Raw genomic sequence first — 19,014 nt, forward strand, 5'->3', positions numbered from 1 at the left:
TTTAATTTGATTCCCAAATGAGCTGCCATGTTCTGAATGACCTCAGCCACAAAGTGAGGTTCATTGTCTGACTAGATTACATCTGGAATGCCGTGATTAGCAATTATGGTTTTGCATAAGGCTTTGGCTACTATTAAAGCATCATTCTTAGCTGTTGGGACAATCTCAACACATTTAGAGAAAGCATCGACAATGACTAAACAGTATCTGTAGGGACCACTCTGTGTTAACCCAATAAAATCCATGTGCAACATTTGGAAAGGGTCATTTGGTTGGGGAAACTGTCCCCTCTTTGGTCTCACATTTCCTTGAGGATTATGTTTCACGCATATCACACATGACCTGCAGAAGTTCTTGAGGTAGGATTCAAGGTTGTATGTAGTACAATGCTGTTTGATTAAATGACTCATCCCCCCTGTTGGCACATGACACGGGCCATGCGCCACAAGGGCTGCAGCCTTGAATAGAGACTTATGCAGAACAGGTTTACAATTCAATTCAATTCAAAAATACTTTATTAATCCCAGAGGGAAATCGATTGCTGTAGTAGCTCAGAATAATAATAATAATTAAGTCATCAAAGAGTTATTGTATATTACAATGGCTGCTGGCAGGAAGGATTTGCAGTAGCGGTCAGTGTTGCAGCGAAACTGAAGAAGCCTCTGACTGAAGACACTCTTCCGTTGTCGGACAGTCTTGTGAAGAGAATGCTCAGGGTTGTCCATAATTTTCTTGATTCTCTGGAGAATCCTTCTTTGCATTATCTTCTCCAGTGGTTCCACAGTCGTCCCCAGAACAGAACCAGCCATTTTTATTAGGCTGTTGAGCCTTTTCAGGTCCCTGCTTCTGATGCTGCTACCCCAACAGATGATGGCTGATGAGATTACACTCTCAACAACAGACTTGTAGAAGATGTGCAGCATCTTGATACAAAAATTGAAGGACCTAAGCGTCCTCAAGAAGTGCAGTCTGCTGTGCCACTTCTTGTAAACGACTTTGCTGTTCTTTCTCCAGTCCAGTCTGTTGTCCAGGTGAGCTCCAAGGTATTTGTATTCCTCAACCACCTCCACTTCTTCTCCTATGATAGCAATGGTGTTTGACTCCACCCTGTTTCTTCTGAAGTATAAAATCATCTCCTTTGTTTTGTTCACGTTCAAAGTCAGACAATTGTTTCCACCATGCCACAAAGCGCTCCACCAGCTCTCTCTACTCAGCTTCCTGCCCATCTCTGATACACCCGACCACTGCAGAGTCATCTGAGTATTTCTGTAGGTGACAGGTCTCTGATTTGTACTGGAAGTCTGAGGTGTACGGGGTGAAAAGGAACGGTGAGAGTACAGTCCCCTGTGGTGCTCCAATGTTACTGATCGCCTGGTTTGATGTGCAGTTCTTCAGCCTCACAAACTGTGGTCTGTTTGTCAGGTAGTCTTTAATCCAGGCGATAGTTGAGGCCCCCACCTGTGTCTTATGGAGTTTCCGGCAAAGTACATCAGGCTGGATTGTGTTAAATGCACTGGAGAAATCAAAGAACCTGACCCTCACAGTGCTGTCTGCTTTGTCCAGATGACAGTGGATTGGTTGAAGCAGCTGGATGATGACATCTTCAACTCCAACTCCATGGTGATAAGCAAACTGCAGCGGGTCCTGATATGTTCTAGTTTGCTTATTCAGGTGGACTTACAGGAGTCTCTCCAGGACCTTCATGATGTGGGATGTCAGGGCAACCGGTCTGTAGTCGTCATTGACTGATGGGCGAGTTTTCTTTGGAACTGAAACAAGGCAGGATGTCTTCCACAGGACTGGAACCTTCTCCTGGGCCAGGCTGAGGTTGGAGAGGTGCTGCATAATCGCACAGAGCTGTTCTGCATGGGCCTTCAGTACCCTGGGGCTGACACCATCTGGACCTGCAGCCTTGTTCCTGTTCAGTCTCTCTAGCTGCCTCTTCACCTGACTTCTAGAGACAGATAGGTGGGAGGGGGAGGTAAATGGGGCAGCAGCATCTCCTGACTTGGTTGAAGACAGATTTATAGAACCAGAAGTGTCCATGACTGCGTTAGAGGACAAAAGAGCTGGCGTGTGACAGGAAGATGTTGGATCAGAGGAGGATGGAATGTCTGATTGGCTGGGGACAGGCGAGGAGGATGCTGGGTTTGTTCCTGAACTGAACCTATTGAAGAACTTGTTCAGTTCATTGGCTGTGTCCAGGCTGCCATCTGTGCAATCCTTCCTCTGCTTGAAGCCTGTGATCTTCTTCATCCCTGACCAGACATCACTGATATTGTTCCTCTGTAGGTTGTTCTCCAGCTTCTTCCTGTATGCCTCCTTGCTGTCTCTGATCTTGATCTTCAGTTGCTTCTGTATACTCCTAAATAATTCCCTGTCTCCCTCCTTGAAGGCTCTTTTTTTCTCATTTAGCAGATTCTTCAGTTCACTGGTGATTCAGGGTTTGTTATTTGCTAAGCATCTCACTGTTCTTTTCGGTATGATATTGTCCACACAGAAGTTTACATAGGTAGTGACACATCCAGTCATGGCATTGATGTCCTCTTCATATCCTTGGCAGAGAGTCATCCAGTCTGTGGTCTCAAAACAACTCTGCATGGCTTCTTCAGCGTCCTGTGACCATTTTCTCACAGTTCTTCTTGTCACAGGTTTCCTCTGAACAAGTGGTTTGTATTCTGAACAGAGAAAAACAAGACTGTGATCTGATTGTCCCAGAGGAGGTCTTGTTTTGGACATGTATGCATTCTTTACATTTGAATAACACAAATCCAATGTCTTGTTTTCTCTGGTGGAGCAGCTGACAAACTGTTGAAATGTTGGAAGTGTAGCAGAGAGCGAGGCATGACTAAAATCACCAGATATAGCCACAAATGCATTGGGGTGCTGGGTTTGTAGCTTAGCGACAACGGAACTGATGGCATCACATGCATTTTCAGCAATGGCTGAAGGTGGAATATAAACGGTTGCCAAGACAACACTGGTGAACTCTCTTGGCAAATAATATGGCGACAACTTACTGCCAAGAGTTCAACATCTTGGCTGCAGAGACGACATTTCACTGAAACATGACCTGGATGGCACCATCTGTTGTTGACAAGCACTGCCACTCCACCTCCTTTTCTTTTCCCGCTCCTCTTCAGATCTCTGTCTGCTTGTACAGTCAGGAATCCTGGCAGAGAGACGCTGGAATCAGGGATATGGTCCTGCAGCCACGTCTCACTGAAACACATAACACTATACTGCTGATACTCTGGCGGAGTCCTTGCAAGGGCTTGGAGTTCATCCATCTTGTTGGCCAGTGATCTCACATTGACCGTTATGATCGATGGAAGAGATGGTTTGAATTTCCTCTTTCTCTGTCTCCGTTTTGCTCCCACTCTGCACCCATGCTTCTTGCGTTTTAGCTCATTTGGGATTTGTGGCTTCAGTTGAGGTATTATTTCAGCCTTCCCAATGTTAATCAGCTGCTCCCGATTGTAAACCAGCTTGTTGCCATGGTTACGCATCATAACAAATGCTCAAAAAGTGAAAAAATAGCAGTAAAAATCCTCCAAGCTTCACAGCACCAGAAACAGAAAAGTAAAATGTCCAAAAAAATACCGTTTTTCTTGAGAAACTACAAGAAAAAATGTCTAAGAAAAGGCAAAACTTACATATAGTCAACAGAGCTACTCCAACATGCAGCCACCCAGAGCAGCGCAGTTCCGGAAAAATGTTACCATGTGTAACATAGAAACCATCCTGAGACAGAGTTGCACCTTTAGTCTTCCAAAGTTGTTTTTCAGCAGATGGGGCACGTGTCTGCATGTCAGCTAAGACAGTGTGATCGATAAGGGAATCAGTTGTCTGCACATCGAACAAGTCTGAGGGTCCGAAAATGCCCTGGGACCAAGATTTAGCTACTTCATCAGCTAATCTGTTCCCACAGGAAACCGAATCTTTTCCTGAGGTGTGGGCTTGACATTAACAGATTGCAGGAGCAGATGGCAACAGGACAGCTTTAAGGAGTCTGAGTAAAAGCTGAGAATGCGTGATGGGTTTCCCTGAGGATGTAACCATCCCTCTTCATTCCCATGGTTTAGCAAAACAATGCACAGTAGAAAAAGCATATTGGCTGTCAGTGTAGACTGTCAGGGGCTGACTAGAAGCAAGTTCACATGCTCTAGTCAGGGCTATTATTTCAGCATCCTGAGCTGATAAATGTGATGGTAAAGATTTAGCTTCAGTCACGTGATCAGGTGACTGCACAATAGCATAGCCTGTTTGAGTTGAGCCTGTCTCTGTTTCGAGCTGTAACCATCCACAAACCACATCAAACCACCAGGGAGTGGTGTGTCCTTGAGATCAGATCAGGGCAGCTGTAAATGATCAGTGGCTTCAGCACAGCTGTGCGGGTCACCATCAGCTTGGGTGGGCAACAAAGTTGCAGGGTTCAGGATGTTACATCGCTGAATGGTGATGTGGGGTTGAGAGATCAAAATGGCTGTGTAGCTTAGATGTCTGGCTGGAGACAACAGACCCAATCTACCTTGCAACAGCAACACGTCCACAGCATGTGGAACAAGGAGCACAGTGGATGGAACAGAACCACATCAGCAGAGCAAGAAACAGTAAGAGCTGCTGCTGAGACTGCTTGAATGCAAACAGGCAGAGCCTGGGCCACCTGATCTAACTTCTTAGAATAGAAAGCGACTGGCCTTTGTTTATCACCGTGTTTTTGCAGCAAAACTGAAGTCATAAACCCGTTTTTACAATCAACAGTCTGTGTGAAAGGTTTGGAATAGTCAGGTAAGACTAGAGTTGTGCTAGAATGAATATCTTGTTTTAGATTTACAAAAGCTGCTTCTGTTAAAGAGGTCCAGGAAAGTATATCATTCATTTCCATCTTTTGGCCATGTATCATTTCAGAAAGGGGCTGGGTTTTTTCTGCATAATGAGGGATGTACTGTCTGCAGTAATTAGCTGGGCCTAAAAACTGCATCATCTGCTTTTTAGTCTGAGGCCTTGGGGTGTTCAAAATGGTTTCCTTTCGTCCTGACTGGATCTGTCTGCCCTCACCTGACAATGTGTGTCCCAAATACTGGACCGAGGTTCTGACTCGCTGCAGTTTCTTTTTACTGACTTTGTTTCCTGTTTTGTGGAGATGTTGCAACAAGGCGAGAGAGTCTGTGAGGCAAGACTCAGCATCGTCAGAGGCAACCAAAACGTCATCCACGTAAACAAGAATCTGTGAATTTGCTGAACATTGAAAATCAGCGAGACAGTTAGTGATTGCTTGAGTGAAAATAGTGGGACTATCAGCGAACCCTTGTGGTAGACGATTGAAGGTGTAATTTGAGTTTTTGTAGGCGAAAGCAAACCAAAACTGCGAGTCAGGATGAACAGGAACACTGAAAAACGCATTGCTCAGATCAATCACAGAAATGTACTTCCTGGAAGGCTTGAGTGAATTTAACAGCGTGTGTGGATCAGGCACATGTGGAGCACGGGTTTGCACACCAGAGTTAACCATTCTGAGATCTTGTATCATACGCCAAGCTTTTCCATCAGCCTTTTTTATAGGCCAGATGGGCGTATTACATGGAGAATCAGGACAAAGTCTGATAACTCCAGCTTCCAGGAGTTCTGATATCACTGGTTCAATGCCTTTCTCTGCCTCAGGGGACAAAGGGTACTGTTTAACTCTGGGCCTAAACTGGGATTTTCATTTAATCTGAACAGGTGGGATTGAGTTCAAAAGGCCGACATCAGTCGGGCCTGTGGACCAAAGTGTTTCAGGGATCTGTTTAAGTTGCTCCTCCTCCTCATCTGTCAACAACACAGTCAGTCAGTCCCTGCAAAGGGTTAACAGCAGTCACACAATGGAGTGGAACAAGCAAAGGAAAGTGATAGAGACCTGTGCTTGCACTGTACTGTCATTGGCCATCTTTATTAGGTTGTACTGGGACAAAATCTGTGGCATTACATGCAGTGTTGACCATATAGCCCAAATCTTTCCAGCATGAGGAGCTGCTTTTGGTCAGAGAAATCTGTGGAGCAGTGGGCAAATCATGAAAAGCTTTCATGTTGGTTGGCAGTGGCACAGAAGCTGCAGAATCTGACTCTCCGTTTGTTATCAGATAGGAGGTGGTCAACACAACAGGTGACAAAGGAAGAAAGGAGGCCTGATATGATGAATCAGGACCTGGCCTGAGGGCCATTGTCACATGGAGTTGTTACGAGGCATCTTGTCTTTGGCTGTCAGTGAGCACTGGCCGCACTGTTCTCATAACGAGCTTTGTTTCTGTTAGATTTACATCAAAGGGAATTTGCAATGAATAATAGACACCTGTGGGGTCGTGGAGATAACAACAATCATCAGCCACACGAACTGCCCTCATGCCATCTTGTATCGGGACAGTAGAGATCTTTAGTTCTGACATGAGGTCTCTGCCCAGAAGATTTAAAGGGCAGTCAGGTGCTATGACCAGGGAGATTCTTTTTTCCAATCCTGTCACCGGATCACCCACCAAAACAGGTTTAGACAGAGATGAGCGAGTGGTGGCTCCATCAGCAGATTTAACCAATTTGCTGTTCTGAGACCTGGGTAATTTCACACCGGAAGAAATAACCATTCGACATGCACCAGAATCACACAAGAACTCCACACTCTGTCCTTCAACATTAAGTTTGATAAAAGGCTTTTCTTTTAGGACATTAAGCAGTTCCCAAGCTCCACAACAATCAACTACATTATTTTCTTCCTTCCAGGCATCAGAACCAGCCGCTAGCCATTTCTGAAAGTCATCCCTTCACTCCTGTCTGAATCGGGTGTGATCAGGCTGGTGACTGACATGCTCACGGCTAGGTTGGCTCCCCTGTGACTGGAAGCCCCTGCCTCTTTTAGGACCCCTGTTGGGTCGTCTGTTACTTGGGCCGTCTGAATTGGAGGGACAATCACGTGAGAGGTGACCTTGACCTCCACAAGTCCAAAAAACGGGTGGCTGTGAGCGGTCCGGAGAGGTCCACTGTCTCAGGTTGTTGTTACAACCACTCCCTTGGTGACTAAAAATTCCCCTGTTGTTACCCTGCTGATAATAAACAGCTTCTTCCTCAGTTTCCTCTAGGAAGACCTGTGGGCCTGATTTAGGTGGTTTTGGCTTTTTATCTTTGCTCTGGAGAACCTTTTCTGCTTGTCTGGCATTTATCATCAGGTCCTCAACGCTGCAGGTTTCCCAGTAAATGAAGTGAGTTTTAATCCTTGCAGTAATTGCAGGCAGGAAACCTTTCAACAAGTCAGAGCATAAATGTCTCATGTATGGACCGTCTATGTTAGTATCGGGTGTGAAGGCACTGTGGATGTTGAATTTAGTTTGGTATCTGGAACGGAAATCATCCACAGATTCATCAGGCTTTTGTTTAATTGAGGCCAACTGGGTTAATTTAGGAATTTTCATGAAGTATTGTTTTACATTTGTTGTCAGAATATCAAACTGGGTCTTTAAATCTCCAATTATTTCTCCAGTTCCCTGATCCTCATCATAGAGAGCCACAGCTCAGTTAGGGCATCTCCCTGTGAATTGGCCTCGGACTCTGTGCCAATGTTTTTGAAGGCTCGCTTGAGCCAGCTGTCCTAATTCTTGACCGTTTAGGCGATAGGAGTGGATCACCTCCATCATGTCTGAAACCCATTTATCTGGATCATCGGTGTGAGGTGTAATCTGCTCAGCGACCTCTCTTGCATCCTTAAGGGACCAGGGTCTGAACACATATTGATGGGACCCGTCATTTGTGGGGACTTGAATCATGGGGTAAAGCTCATCATTAGTCCCTTCATCCAAAGATACAAGCTCTATTACAAAAATAATAGAATCAGATAAGAAACACTGAATGAACGCCACAAAGAGGTTTAGTTAGATTAGTAAAAACTGGACTGGTGGTCTGTTGTTAACCGAACCACTAGAACAGGGGTAGCTCTTCACTCCGGGCCTTGAGGGCCGGTATCCAGCACATTTCAGTGGTTTGTCTAGTCCAACAGACTAGATTTGGTGGTTGAATCACATGTGCAGCAGCTCATCAGGCTCTGAAGAAGCCTGTCAATCACCTGTTGATTTAAATCTGCTGTGTTGAAACAGGTTTAAAGCCAAAACGTGCTGGCTGCCGGTCCTCGAGGTCCAGAATTGAATAGCCCTGCACTAGGATGTTTAACCTCTGACCACTTGTTATAAACACAACTTCACCGCTCCAGACCTTTTCCCTAGTGGAGCTATTCATTAAAACATGGTCCTTATCGTCTTCTGAATGTTTCGAATCATTAAAAAGACCATGTGCATTTTCACTGGCTATAGGGGGTAGTACATACCTAAATATTTGCAAGCAAGCATTATTTTTGTGTTCAAGTAAGACCTTACCAACGGATGGTCATTTGGGTAAAAAATCCCAGGGAGTGCAACCTCCAGCAAAATAACAATAACATCAGATACCATTTTATCACTGGCAACAAGTGAAGAGGTAAATATGTAAAGCAACAATGTTTATTAATGATGAAAGTTTTGTAACCATTTGTTACAAATCAGCAAAAGCATCATGTCCACACGGGCTTCCGTTGAAGTACACATGCATTAATTATGGCTTCACCCAGAGACTTAGACCTGCTCCCATGTATTTTAGATAAAGCCCCCATAATTCAGTTGTGGATATGAAGCAAGCAAGAGAGTGGCAAAAATTGCAGTTCCACCCTCATCAGATGGTGTGTCAGAAGTGAGCACATCCTCATCGACTCCCATGCTAAGAATGCTAATTTTACATTAGGAATAAACATGTTTACAGCCGGTCACAAAAACATATTTTAGGTTTAATAGATCTAGTTTACACTCATGACAACTCTGAGGGGGTGATTTTTTTTTTTTGTTTCTCTTTTGTTTAAGCGTATTAAATGCTTAAAATTCTGAATAATGAGCATCAGAGGCATGTGACTTCAAAGCTAGCTCCAAAGAAAGGCCTCAGCCTGGGCCTCGACCTCACATTAATGAGCCATTTTGACTCTCTGAACTTTAGTTTTGTCTGTGTGTTTGTGTTCGTGTTTGGATGTTAATCATGGGATTAGTTGGACAAAAGGACAAGCTGTGGTTACTAAACAGACCATCCAAGCAGTTTCTGCTTCTTTTTATCTGTAAGTATTAGGGACGAGCGAGTACACCACTATCCGTATCTGTTAAACCATCTAAATTATCTGTATCTGTACTCGCAGTGGGCGTGGTGTAAACCGGAAGTGGGTGTGGTTTACATCAATGCATTATTTCAAGTCTGAAATTGATATGGAATGATCAGCAGTTGTGTATTGTTAATTTGAAAACTATTTACAGAGCAGCCTCAGAATTGAGATTAAATATTTTTGATCACAATAGTAAAGAAACTATTACAGAACACGTGTTTCAATAAAATCAGAACATTAATATTTAAGTGCATGAATTAATACAACTGAACTTATGCAGTAGGAACTAGGAAATATGAAATACTAGAACCAGACACTCATTTTTTCTTAACGTTCTTAACATTTTTCCCACACACAATTAAACAAAACAATGTTGATTAAGGCATGAGTCTGTGTGAGAGGGAGGGAGAGGGAGTTAAAAAAAACGACCGGAGCGGAAGCATTGTCCGATGCAGCATGTCAGCTCTGTCTCGTCAAATGCACCATGTAAGTTACGAAAAAAGTAACTTTGAATATTAAACCGAAAAAGAGGTGAGCTGAAGAAAACCTAGGGAGTTCTGAGGAAACGTGAGCAACAGTGTAGCAAGTACAGCGAGATCTGTTACTGTTTGTCTGTCTGTGTGTGTGTGTGTGTGTGTGTGTGTGTGTGTGTGTGTGTGTGTGTGTGTGTGTGTGTGTGTGTGTGTGTGTGTGTGTGTGTGTGTGTGTGTGTGTGTGCGTGCGTGCGTGCATGTGTGTGTGTGCGTGCGTGTGTGCATGCATGGGCCGGACGGACTGCGCTCCCGGCTGCAAAGGTGTGTGTAGGGAGGGGCGGGCGCTCTATGTGACTGGCCAATCACAGAGCGTGAAGACAGTCAGTTACCCAATGAATATTTTCCTTCATCACAATTACAGATATTTACGAGTTTTACTTGTTTCATGCTCGTATTCGTCAAAAATGCTTTATCCGTACCAGATACTCGGGTGAAACGAGTATACGGCACATCCCTAGCAGTATATTTCTGTACTTTATTTTGCTGGTTGGATGGGGGGGGAATGCTGCTCCACACACATTTAACTGCTTGGTCAAACATGTTAGTGGATCTGCATAAGACACTTGAGCGGGTGCCCAGCTTCTCCTGTCTCCTGCCGGGAACAGTTGGAGCAGGCGGCTGGCTGTTCACATCTCCCAGGGCAGCCGGCCGACTCCGAAGTGAGGCTGTAGTCACGCTCGATCTCTGAGGGAGACCACAGAAACACCGCAGCTGTTTTTGTTGACGCTGTTTCACTTTAGAGACGTTCAACTGCATTCTGACATCCTGTCTGTGTTTATTGTCTTTCACAGGAAGAACATAAGGTTTGGATCCATTTGTTTTATTTCCTATTCTGTTGATCTAACAGCCTTTCTCCCTCAGGTGTTAACAACCTGCCTCAGCTCCTCCTCCTTGTTTTAGCTGTTTAACATTTTCCTGCAGCTCCTATGTTCTGAGGTCCATCCTGTTGCCGTGGCAGCAAGCAGCCTAACTCCACGCTCTGCGGCCTCACAGCTTTCACCTTCAGCCTTGTTTGGTTGAATGCACTAGTTGTAGGAACATGCTTGTCCACAAGCATGGAACTCCTGAGCCCAGTTCTCCTAGACAGTTTAACAGAAGAACCCATTAACCAGGTCAGAAAGGAAAAGTCCACACAAGTAAAGGTCAACCTTTTAGTTTTGGGCTGCATTCAATCATTTTCCTGTTTCAGCTGCTAATTTAGTTTTACAGTGATCCCTCGCTACTTCGCGGTTCGTTTATCGCGGATTCACGACTTCACAGATTTTTTCTTTGGAGCCTTATTCAAGGGAAATTCGCAGTTTCGCGGTATTTTTCACCGATTCGCGGTATTTTTCTGTCATGTTTTGGGGTAAGTGTCTAACCCAAGACATACAGAATCGGACTCGAGTCGAGGTAAAAGATAAACAATAATTTTATTTCTTTAATGATGAGGAGAACTGAGGGCGCACTGGTGATCCAGCGGAGGGTAAACTCAGAAGCGGCAACGGCAGCAAACTGGTGAGTATCCAGAAGTCTCCAAGACGGGAGCGAATCCGGAGGAGAAGCGAGTCTGAAGGTAGGTATCAAAACACAACGAGTTCAGATTAAAACGAGTTCCCAAAGGTACTAGACAAGACGAGGTTTCAAAGTTACTAGGAGCTAGAGACTACCAGGCAGTAGTTATTCATCCAGCGTCGTAAATGGATAACCGTCCTCCTTTTAAAGCCATCCCGCTGATCAGGCTGATGAGGATCAGCTGCGCTCAAATTCCTGTTTTTTTTTCATCAGTTTCATCATAAAATGCACTTTTTGTAATAAAACTATAAAAAAAAACAAGTAAAAAAAAATTTCTATGTAAAGGGAGGGTTTTAAAAGTCTGAATACTGAATCCGTACCTGTTAAATAAATACTGTAAATATGGTGTCCCTACTTCGCGGATTTTCACCTATCGCGGCCAGGTCTGGAACGCATCTACCGCGATAAACGAGGGATCACTGTACTTTGAAAATCTTGTAAAGCATCAATGGAAACTAGTCTCATCATCTGGCCCTGCTCCTCTCCCGGATGCTAGGGTCTGGTCTGGCACTTCTTTCCTCTGGCCAGCGCAGGATATGTGGCTTAGGCAACTGAGGTCATGTAGCAGACTCGATAGTCCAGTGGTTAGTGGGCTGGCATGCAATTTTTGTGCAGGTTCACATCCTGGTCTAAGCAGCAACTTTTTTTATTCCTCTTTAGCTGCACTTGCCAGTATTTATTGGTAAACAATTTAAAAATGAGGACAAATCTGTTTATTTTACTTTCTTCTAACGTAGACGTGTTTTGTCAGAGTGGGTTTATGTGTCAGAGTTGTCAGAGTTTATGTGAAACAAAGTTTTATTTCTGGGTTTAAATTCAGGCTGACAACATCTCACTAGTGCCAACGGTAATATTTGATCATAAACTGTTCCTACCTTTGTTCCCAAAGGTTTAAATTAACATGATATGGAACCTTTGAATGAATCTGACTTTATAGAACCAGGCTGAACTCGGAACCAGGAAGACATTCTGTCCATCTAGATTTGAATGGAAGGTTTGTTCTGCAAGAACTACATTATTTTAATGGAAGTTAAATTAAAGAGGTGACGGCGTGGTTGAATTGAGTCTCTACTGAAATCTGGCGATCTGGTTCTGCAGTTTCTCAGCTCTGATCAGAATCAGAAGGTTTTATTGCCATATGTGTGTCAAGTCACAACATTAGGAAATCGCTGCGGTATTAGGTGCAGATGGTAAGAAAGAAAAAAAATTAAGAGATAAGCAAATATTGGAAGTAATAAAACACTCATGATAAAATTATTAATGTAAAAATTGGCAAGAATTAGAGAAGCAGCTATCTACCCCGTGTAGGTACTAATCTGTTTTTCAAGCACAGCATCGGGTCACATGACTGGGACCAATCGACTTGGGTGGGCTGCCCTAGCAGCTCAGTGTTTTGACAGCTTCAGCAGCGCTGGTCCTTTGGTGCTCAACCCCCACCTCTTTTAAATAAACGTACCAGGGTGGAGCTGATATCTAACACCGTATGTCTGCCTGGTTCTGGTGTGACTCCACTCAATCCTTTCATGGTGCGGTGCTACACACTTCCTGCTGCTATTTTAACACAAAGCTTAACCCGTGAAGCTCTTCTGCTTTTCTGTCCTCCACTTTGCCACCTGCATTGAGGTCTGATGGCTTGCTCAATAACCTGTGAGATGAACTGCAGTGTGTATTTAACTGGTTTCTTCTGCAGGACCACAACCGTGCAGAGTATGAGTTCCGGGTAATGCAGAAAGCAATGAAGCAGGACCAGTCACTACCGAAGGTAAAACTGATGCCACACCTGTTTCACTCCTGTTTGGTGCTGTGACTGACCTGATGGAGCAACAAGAGAAATCAAACTTCCAGCAGATCAAACACATCTTTTAGAAACTGAAGAGAAAACAAAAAGAGGAAAGAATAAACTTCTAAGGATCCAGATCAGAATCAATGGTTAAAAGATTTGTTCATGGTATAATTTATCACTTTTCCTCCCATTAATCCAGACCATATTGCTTTCTGTCAACCAGCCATTGAAACATACAAAAACACACACTGTTGAAACACAGACCACAATCACAAAATAAATGTTTGGTAAAAATGATAAATGACCCGCATTTGTATAGCGCCTCCCAGAGTAAGAACAAAGTGCGTTACACTACAGTGTATCATTCATCCATTCACACACTGATGGTGATGAGCTGTAGCCACAGCTGCCCTGGGGCACGCTGGCAGAGGCGAGGCTGCTGAGCACAGGCGCCACCGGTCCCTCCGACCACCACCAGCAGGCACACAACAGCAGAATTCTCTGTCCGGAGCCGGGACCGAACCTGCAACCTTCTTATTACTGGACAACCCGCTCAACCTGTTGAGCTACTGCTGCCCCCAAAAACAGACAAAACAACATGGTTTATGTGTCTAAATGAGTGAATGACATCTACATGGGTAGGACCTGAATAGACCAACGTGAAGTTAGGGGTTATTTGTGTAGTAGTCCAAATAAGGTCATGTGGCCCAAGTATTTAGATGTTTCACCATCTCCGCAGCTTCTCCATTGATGAAGTTGACTGGAGGTTTTTCACTCCACTGATGGTTCCTCCCCCCTACATGGACTCATCATTGGATATCAAACCAACAAGAGCCATCTGCAAACTTCACAACATGAGCTCCAGAATATCTTTCTGTACAGTCAGTCCAGGAGGGGGCTCAGGACACATCCTGGAGGGTCCCCTGTGTTGAGGACAATGATGAAATAGGAGGCATGAAAGGTCTTCACGGACTGGTCTACTCATCAGGAAGTCTAAAACCCAGTAGATGGTTTCAGTTCTTCATCAGCAGTTGGTTGATTAGCATCTGACAAATGATGTTAAAGCCCCAGTGTGTAATATTTTTACCTGTCACTATAAATCCAGTGTTTCCAGTTCTCAAACTTGTCCTTTTTGAATATTTCTCACCAACATTAATTCTAAATATTGCTCTCAGCTTGAAATTTTACATTTTTACATACATAAACCGTGGTCGACGCTCTATCCACCATCTTGAAATACAGTAGCTGTTTAGGGACATACGAGCCCCGCTTTGTGCGTTTGGACTATGACTAACCTCAAAGAACCAGCAGAGGGCAGCAGTGCGCCCTGGAAGGATGGTGTCTGCTAATTCAACTAAGAAGTAGAAGAGACTAGCTACACCGTTGCTGTACTTGCTAGTTTGAATAATGAACAATTAAATCGAAAGACATGAAGTTTGATAGGTTGTCATAATGTCCAACACTAGGAAACCATCCTCCCGAGTGGTGTGTCCCCTGACTCCCTAACTCACCTCAAGTTGCTCATTCGTCTTTTCTTTGTACCAGAACTCCCGATCCGGTACCAACGTGTCAGTTCCAAAGTCCTTCAACTCGTCTCCTCTCTTTTGTGCCTTTGTTATGTTCGTTCCTGCAGCCTGCCGTCTATCCTAACACACTCCAGTGCTCGTCAGCTAGCTAGCGGCTAAATCAGCATTGTTTACTAGATCTCCACAAACACATTACTAACAGCGATGTATTTCTCCACGCATTTCAGAGATGGACTTCTTCTCAAATGTTGACTTTAGACATGGGTCTCCTTTGGCTGGTAATCCGTGTTTACGCACAGCATACACAGCGTGTCCCCGGCTCACCAGCCGTGGCTCACACTCTGCTCCGAAGGAGCTATAGTTCTGCAGACATTTATGTTGTCTAATGTGTGTGTGTTCTCCAGGAGGAGAAAGTGAAGTTGACGTGCACAGACAGACTTCCAGCCTACCTGACCTCTGTAGTCATGATGGGTTTCATGGTGAGAAAATATTTTGGTTTACTGTATGCTGCTCCAGTGTTTCATCTCTTTTTATTACTCAGGTCTGGATGACATCATCACAGCTGCACAGGTGCATGGCCCCTGCTGTGCCTTGCTATTTGGACATACGTTGCTGTGCTTCATCAGAACTGGATCTGCACTGAACCAGTTTTGGGTGGAGGTTAGGGAGGCTCCGATCCGATCACTTAATCTGAAATTAGGCCAGATCTCATAATTTTCAAAGAGTCTGTGATCAGGTGAAAAAGATTGGATTTATGCTTAAAAATAACAACAAAAAAAACAAATATGACTTTTGAAACCCGTCCTGAGAGACGGAACAACAGTAGCTTTATTTAAATTTCAACAAGTCCTTTTACATCAATACTTTTAAGTTTCTTGGACAACAGCACCATAACGCCACACAATTTAAGGCAGGCGGGTATTCGGACACCATAACATGTAGCTGTTAACTAGCAGGCTAATGCAAAGCTAATGTGTCTCCTCAGGAGAGAGAAAATGTCTAGTGGACATATTTGAATTGGACAGTAAAGCCAGTGCAACAGCCTCTTGTAATATGGTGTCTGGGTTTGGGACCAGAAGTTCTGGTCAAAGCTGACTGATATGGGCCATTCCCGTCTGTACCGGGTCGGCAAGGGCCGGGTAGCCCCAGTCGGCCCCAGCCTGGCCCGGTTGATTCCACACATCCTTGCCTTAAGCCCATTTGGGCTGATTCTACCCACCAATCAGAGGCTTGCTCTATTGGAAGGTGTGAATTTGCTGTCAGCAGTGGGTGTGTTGGCCCTGGTCAGCCTGAAGCAGACCCCCTCAAGAAGAGGGCTGAGAATGAGCCTTGGTTGGCTCGGAAAAATACCAGGCCACCCAGATATGTAAACAACCTACGCTACCCGGCCCGGGCCAACCCGGTACAGATGGGAATGGCCCAATTGATCCACCTCCCATTTTTCAATAGGGATTGCTATTCTATCGTCTATTTTGGACAGTGTCTTATATACTTTAGACAGTAGTTTGGGGGATTTGAGATTATAGAAGTCTAATACCCTTGGTGGTGTTTGTAATTCTATTTTATTGAGCTTAAATTTTCGCTTGACTACAGATTTAATTTGGTGGTATTCTAAAAAACTATTCTTATCTATTCCAAATTGGGAGTCTATTCTATTAAATGGGATGAAGTCCAGTCCTTCATATATGTGTTCCAGGTATAGGATTCCTTTATTTTTCCAGTCCGGGAGGTTCATCATTTCCAGTTCCAGATAGGTGTGCGTCTGCATGGTACTAGTGAAGACTCTGTCATTTTAAGATATTCCCACCATGCTGCCAGAGAGGTGCTGATACTAATACTTTTGAAGCCTTCATGTTTTCTTATGCTTGAGCTAATAAATTATACGTCTGAAAGCTCTATCGTATTGCAAAGTGTCTGTTCTATATCTAACCAGGACTCACCTAGTGGGTTATCTTGCAACCATCTTGGTATATATTGCAGCCTGTTGGCTAAGATATAATAATAAAAGTTGGGTAGATCCAGTCCTCCTCTTTCTTTGGTCTTCTGAAACGTATTTAAGCTAATTCGTGAAGGTTTATCCTGCCAAAGGAATTTGGTAATTGAGGAGTCCAGAGATCTAAACCAGTCAGCTGGTGGTTTGTTTGGGATCATTGAAAATAAGTAATTTATTCTGGGTAAGACCATCATTTTAATTGTAGCAACTCTCCCCATGAGTGATATTGGTAAGGATTTCCATCTTGCAAGATCATCTTCCACTTTCTTTAAAAGTGGGATGTAATTTAAATTTGTTAGATCTGCTAACTTGGGAGAGACATTAATTCCCAGGTATGTGATATTCCCTGACTCCAATTGTGTATTAAGTAAATTGACAAAAGAGAAATTAATTGGTAGGACTGGATTTTAACCAGTTTATTGAGTAATCTGAAACTTTTGAAAAAGTTTATCAGTTCTATTGAATGAGAGAGAGATGATTGAGAATTCCGGAAAAAGAGTAAAACATCATCTGCATAAAGACTGATCTTATGTTCTATTTTCTTACACTTTATCCCTTTAATATCTGTTGTTTGCCTAATTGCTGCCGCTGGTTCAATAAAGATAGCAAACAGTGAGGGGGATAGTGGGCATCCCTGCCTGGTCCCCCTCTGAAGACAGAAGCTAGCTGATATTTGGTTGTTCGTCCTGACACGTGCAGTTAGTGAACTGTATAATGTTTGTAGCATGTTTGTGAAGAAGTTCCCAAACCCAAATTTATGTAAAGTTGCAAATAAGAACTTCCAGTTAACTCTATCAAAAGCTTTTTCTGCATCTAGAGATAATATACTAGTTTCTATGTTTCTACTGTAAGAGAAATCTATAAAATTAAGTAATCTACTCGAGTTTGTGGATGAAACAATCCTTAATGAAACCAGTTTGGTCAGGGTGTATTATGAAGGTGGTTACCTTCTCTAATATTTTTGCCAGGGCTTTACAAATTATTTTGAGATCAACATTAATAAGGGAAATTGGGCGATAGCTGGTTGGAAATGAAGGGTCTTTGCCTGGTTTTAACAAGAGACTAATATTGGCTGAATTCATGTTTGGCTTTAATCTGCCGCTCTCTTCGTTATCCCTCACCATTCTGAAAAATATTGGAGCCAGAATGATCCAGAATTCTTTGTAGAACTCTGCTGGAAACCCATCTGGACCTGGAGCTTTCCTATTCATCATGGATTTAAGGGCTTCCTGGAGCTCCACTGATGTTAGTGGTGAGTCCAGGACTGTAACTTGGCTGTCTGATAATTTAGGACAGTGGTTCCCAAACTTATTTAGCCGCGCACCCCCTTCTATGTCCCGACCATGTTGACGCACCCCCCCCCCCCCCCCCCCCCCAGTCCCCACATCAGGGCATGGATATATATATATATATATATTAGGAGCGGGAATTGGGCGAGACAGGTTAAGCCTAGACCGGCTCGGGTGTGGTTGAGCGTCGTCCGACGACGCCACATCTGTTACCATATATATATATATATATATATATTTATCAGATGTCAAGCTAAACAGACAGGGTTAAAAAAATTCCCCATCACTTTCAGTTTTTTAAATAGTATGTTTATGTTTATGTATTTAGCAGACGCTTTTGTCCAAAGCGACTTACAAGTGATACTCGGCATTTTGCCCTTGAGGCTAACAACAATAGTAGCAACAACAAATTGACATCAGTCATGGAGAGGAGGGAACAAGGAGTGGACAGTAGAGAGGAGGGACGGGTGCAGACAAGGTGCTAGTTAAGAAGATGCTCTCTGAAGAGCAGGGTCTTCAGGAGTTTCTTGAAAATAGAGAAGGAAGCCGCAGTTCTGGTAGTGTTAGGAAGGTCATTCCACATTTGTGGAACGATGCATGAGAAAAGTCTGGATTGTCCTGAGCAGCCATTCAGTACCCGGGCAGCCAACATTCGATAACATCACAATTTCCTTTGATTTCATTTTAAATAAATATTTAGAGTGCCCAGGTAGCACATAAACAATGCAATTTAACGGTTTTCTTAAAGTAGGAACGTTTAACCTGTGCGGCCAGAGCGCTCTCCTTCCTTCTGTTCTGCATAAACCTGAGCTGATCACCTACTTGTGCGTAATCAAATGTCAATAGGGGACAAGATATAGCCATGATGTTCACTTTGACCTCAGACCGACTTATTGCTGTTTTATGGTGTAGCTGAAACTGCGATCCGCTGCCACGCGGACTGGAATAACAAATGCTGCAGTAACATGAGTTGTGGTCAGGTTCATGAGGAGTCACTGGCTGTAGCGGACCCGACACATCCCAGAAGCTAATATCTTAATTTGACCTTGAATGAAAAATAACCTCTTAAAAGTTTTTATCACGGTGGAGGCAGCGTTCATTTCTGCCTTCAGTCTGACGGCGCGCCGGAGTTAAAGCAGC

General features: G+C 43.8%; 1 protein-coding gene across 5 annotated transcripts in view; it reads left to right on the top strand.

The window, feature by feature from the left end:
• The window catches only part of ano1a (anoctamin 1, calcium activated chloride channel a), a 287,143-nt gene that overhangs the window by 192,968 nt on the left and 75,161 nt on the right, over nt 1-19,014 (top strand). For 3 of the 5 annotated variants that reach the window (XM_070554713.1, XM_070554715.1, XM_070554711.1), the window contains exons 14-16: nt 10,521-10,532; nt 12,974-13,045; nt 14,997-15,071. The exons of 1 other annotated variant lie outside the window; for it this stretch is intronic. In XM_070554713.1, the coding sequence (XP_070410814.1) occupies nt 10,521-10,532; nt 12,974-13,045; nt 14,997-15,071 (159 nt within the window). The remainder of the gene's footprint in view (nt 1-10,520; nt 10,533-12,973; nt 13,046-14,996; nt 15,072-19,014) is intronic. One more of the 5 variants, XM_070554712.1, reaches the window with a different exon arrangement.

Source organism: Nothobranchius furzeri, chromosome 9 (genome assembly GCF_043380555.1).
Source record: "Nothobranchius furzeri strain GRZ-AD chromosome 9, NfurGRZ-RIMD1, whole genome shotgun sequence".
NCBI classification, from domain to species: domain Eukaryota; kingdom Metazoa; phylum Chordata; class Actinopteri; order Cyprinodontiformes; family Nothobranchiidae; genus Nothobranchius; species Nothobranchius furzeri.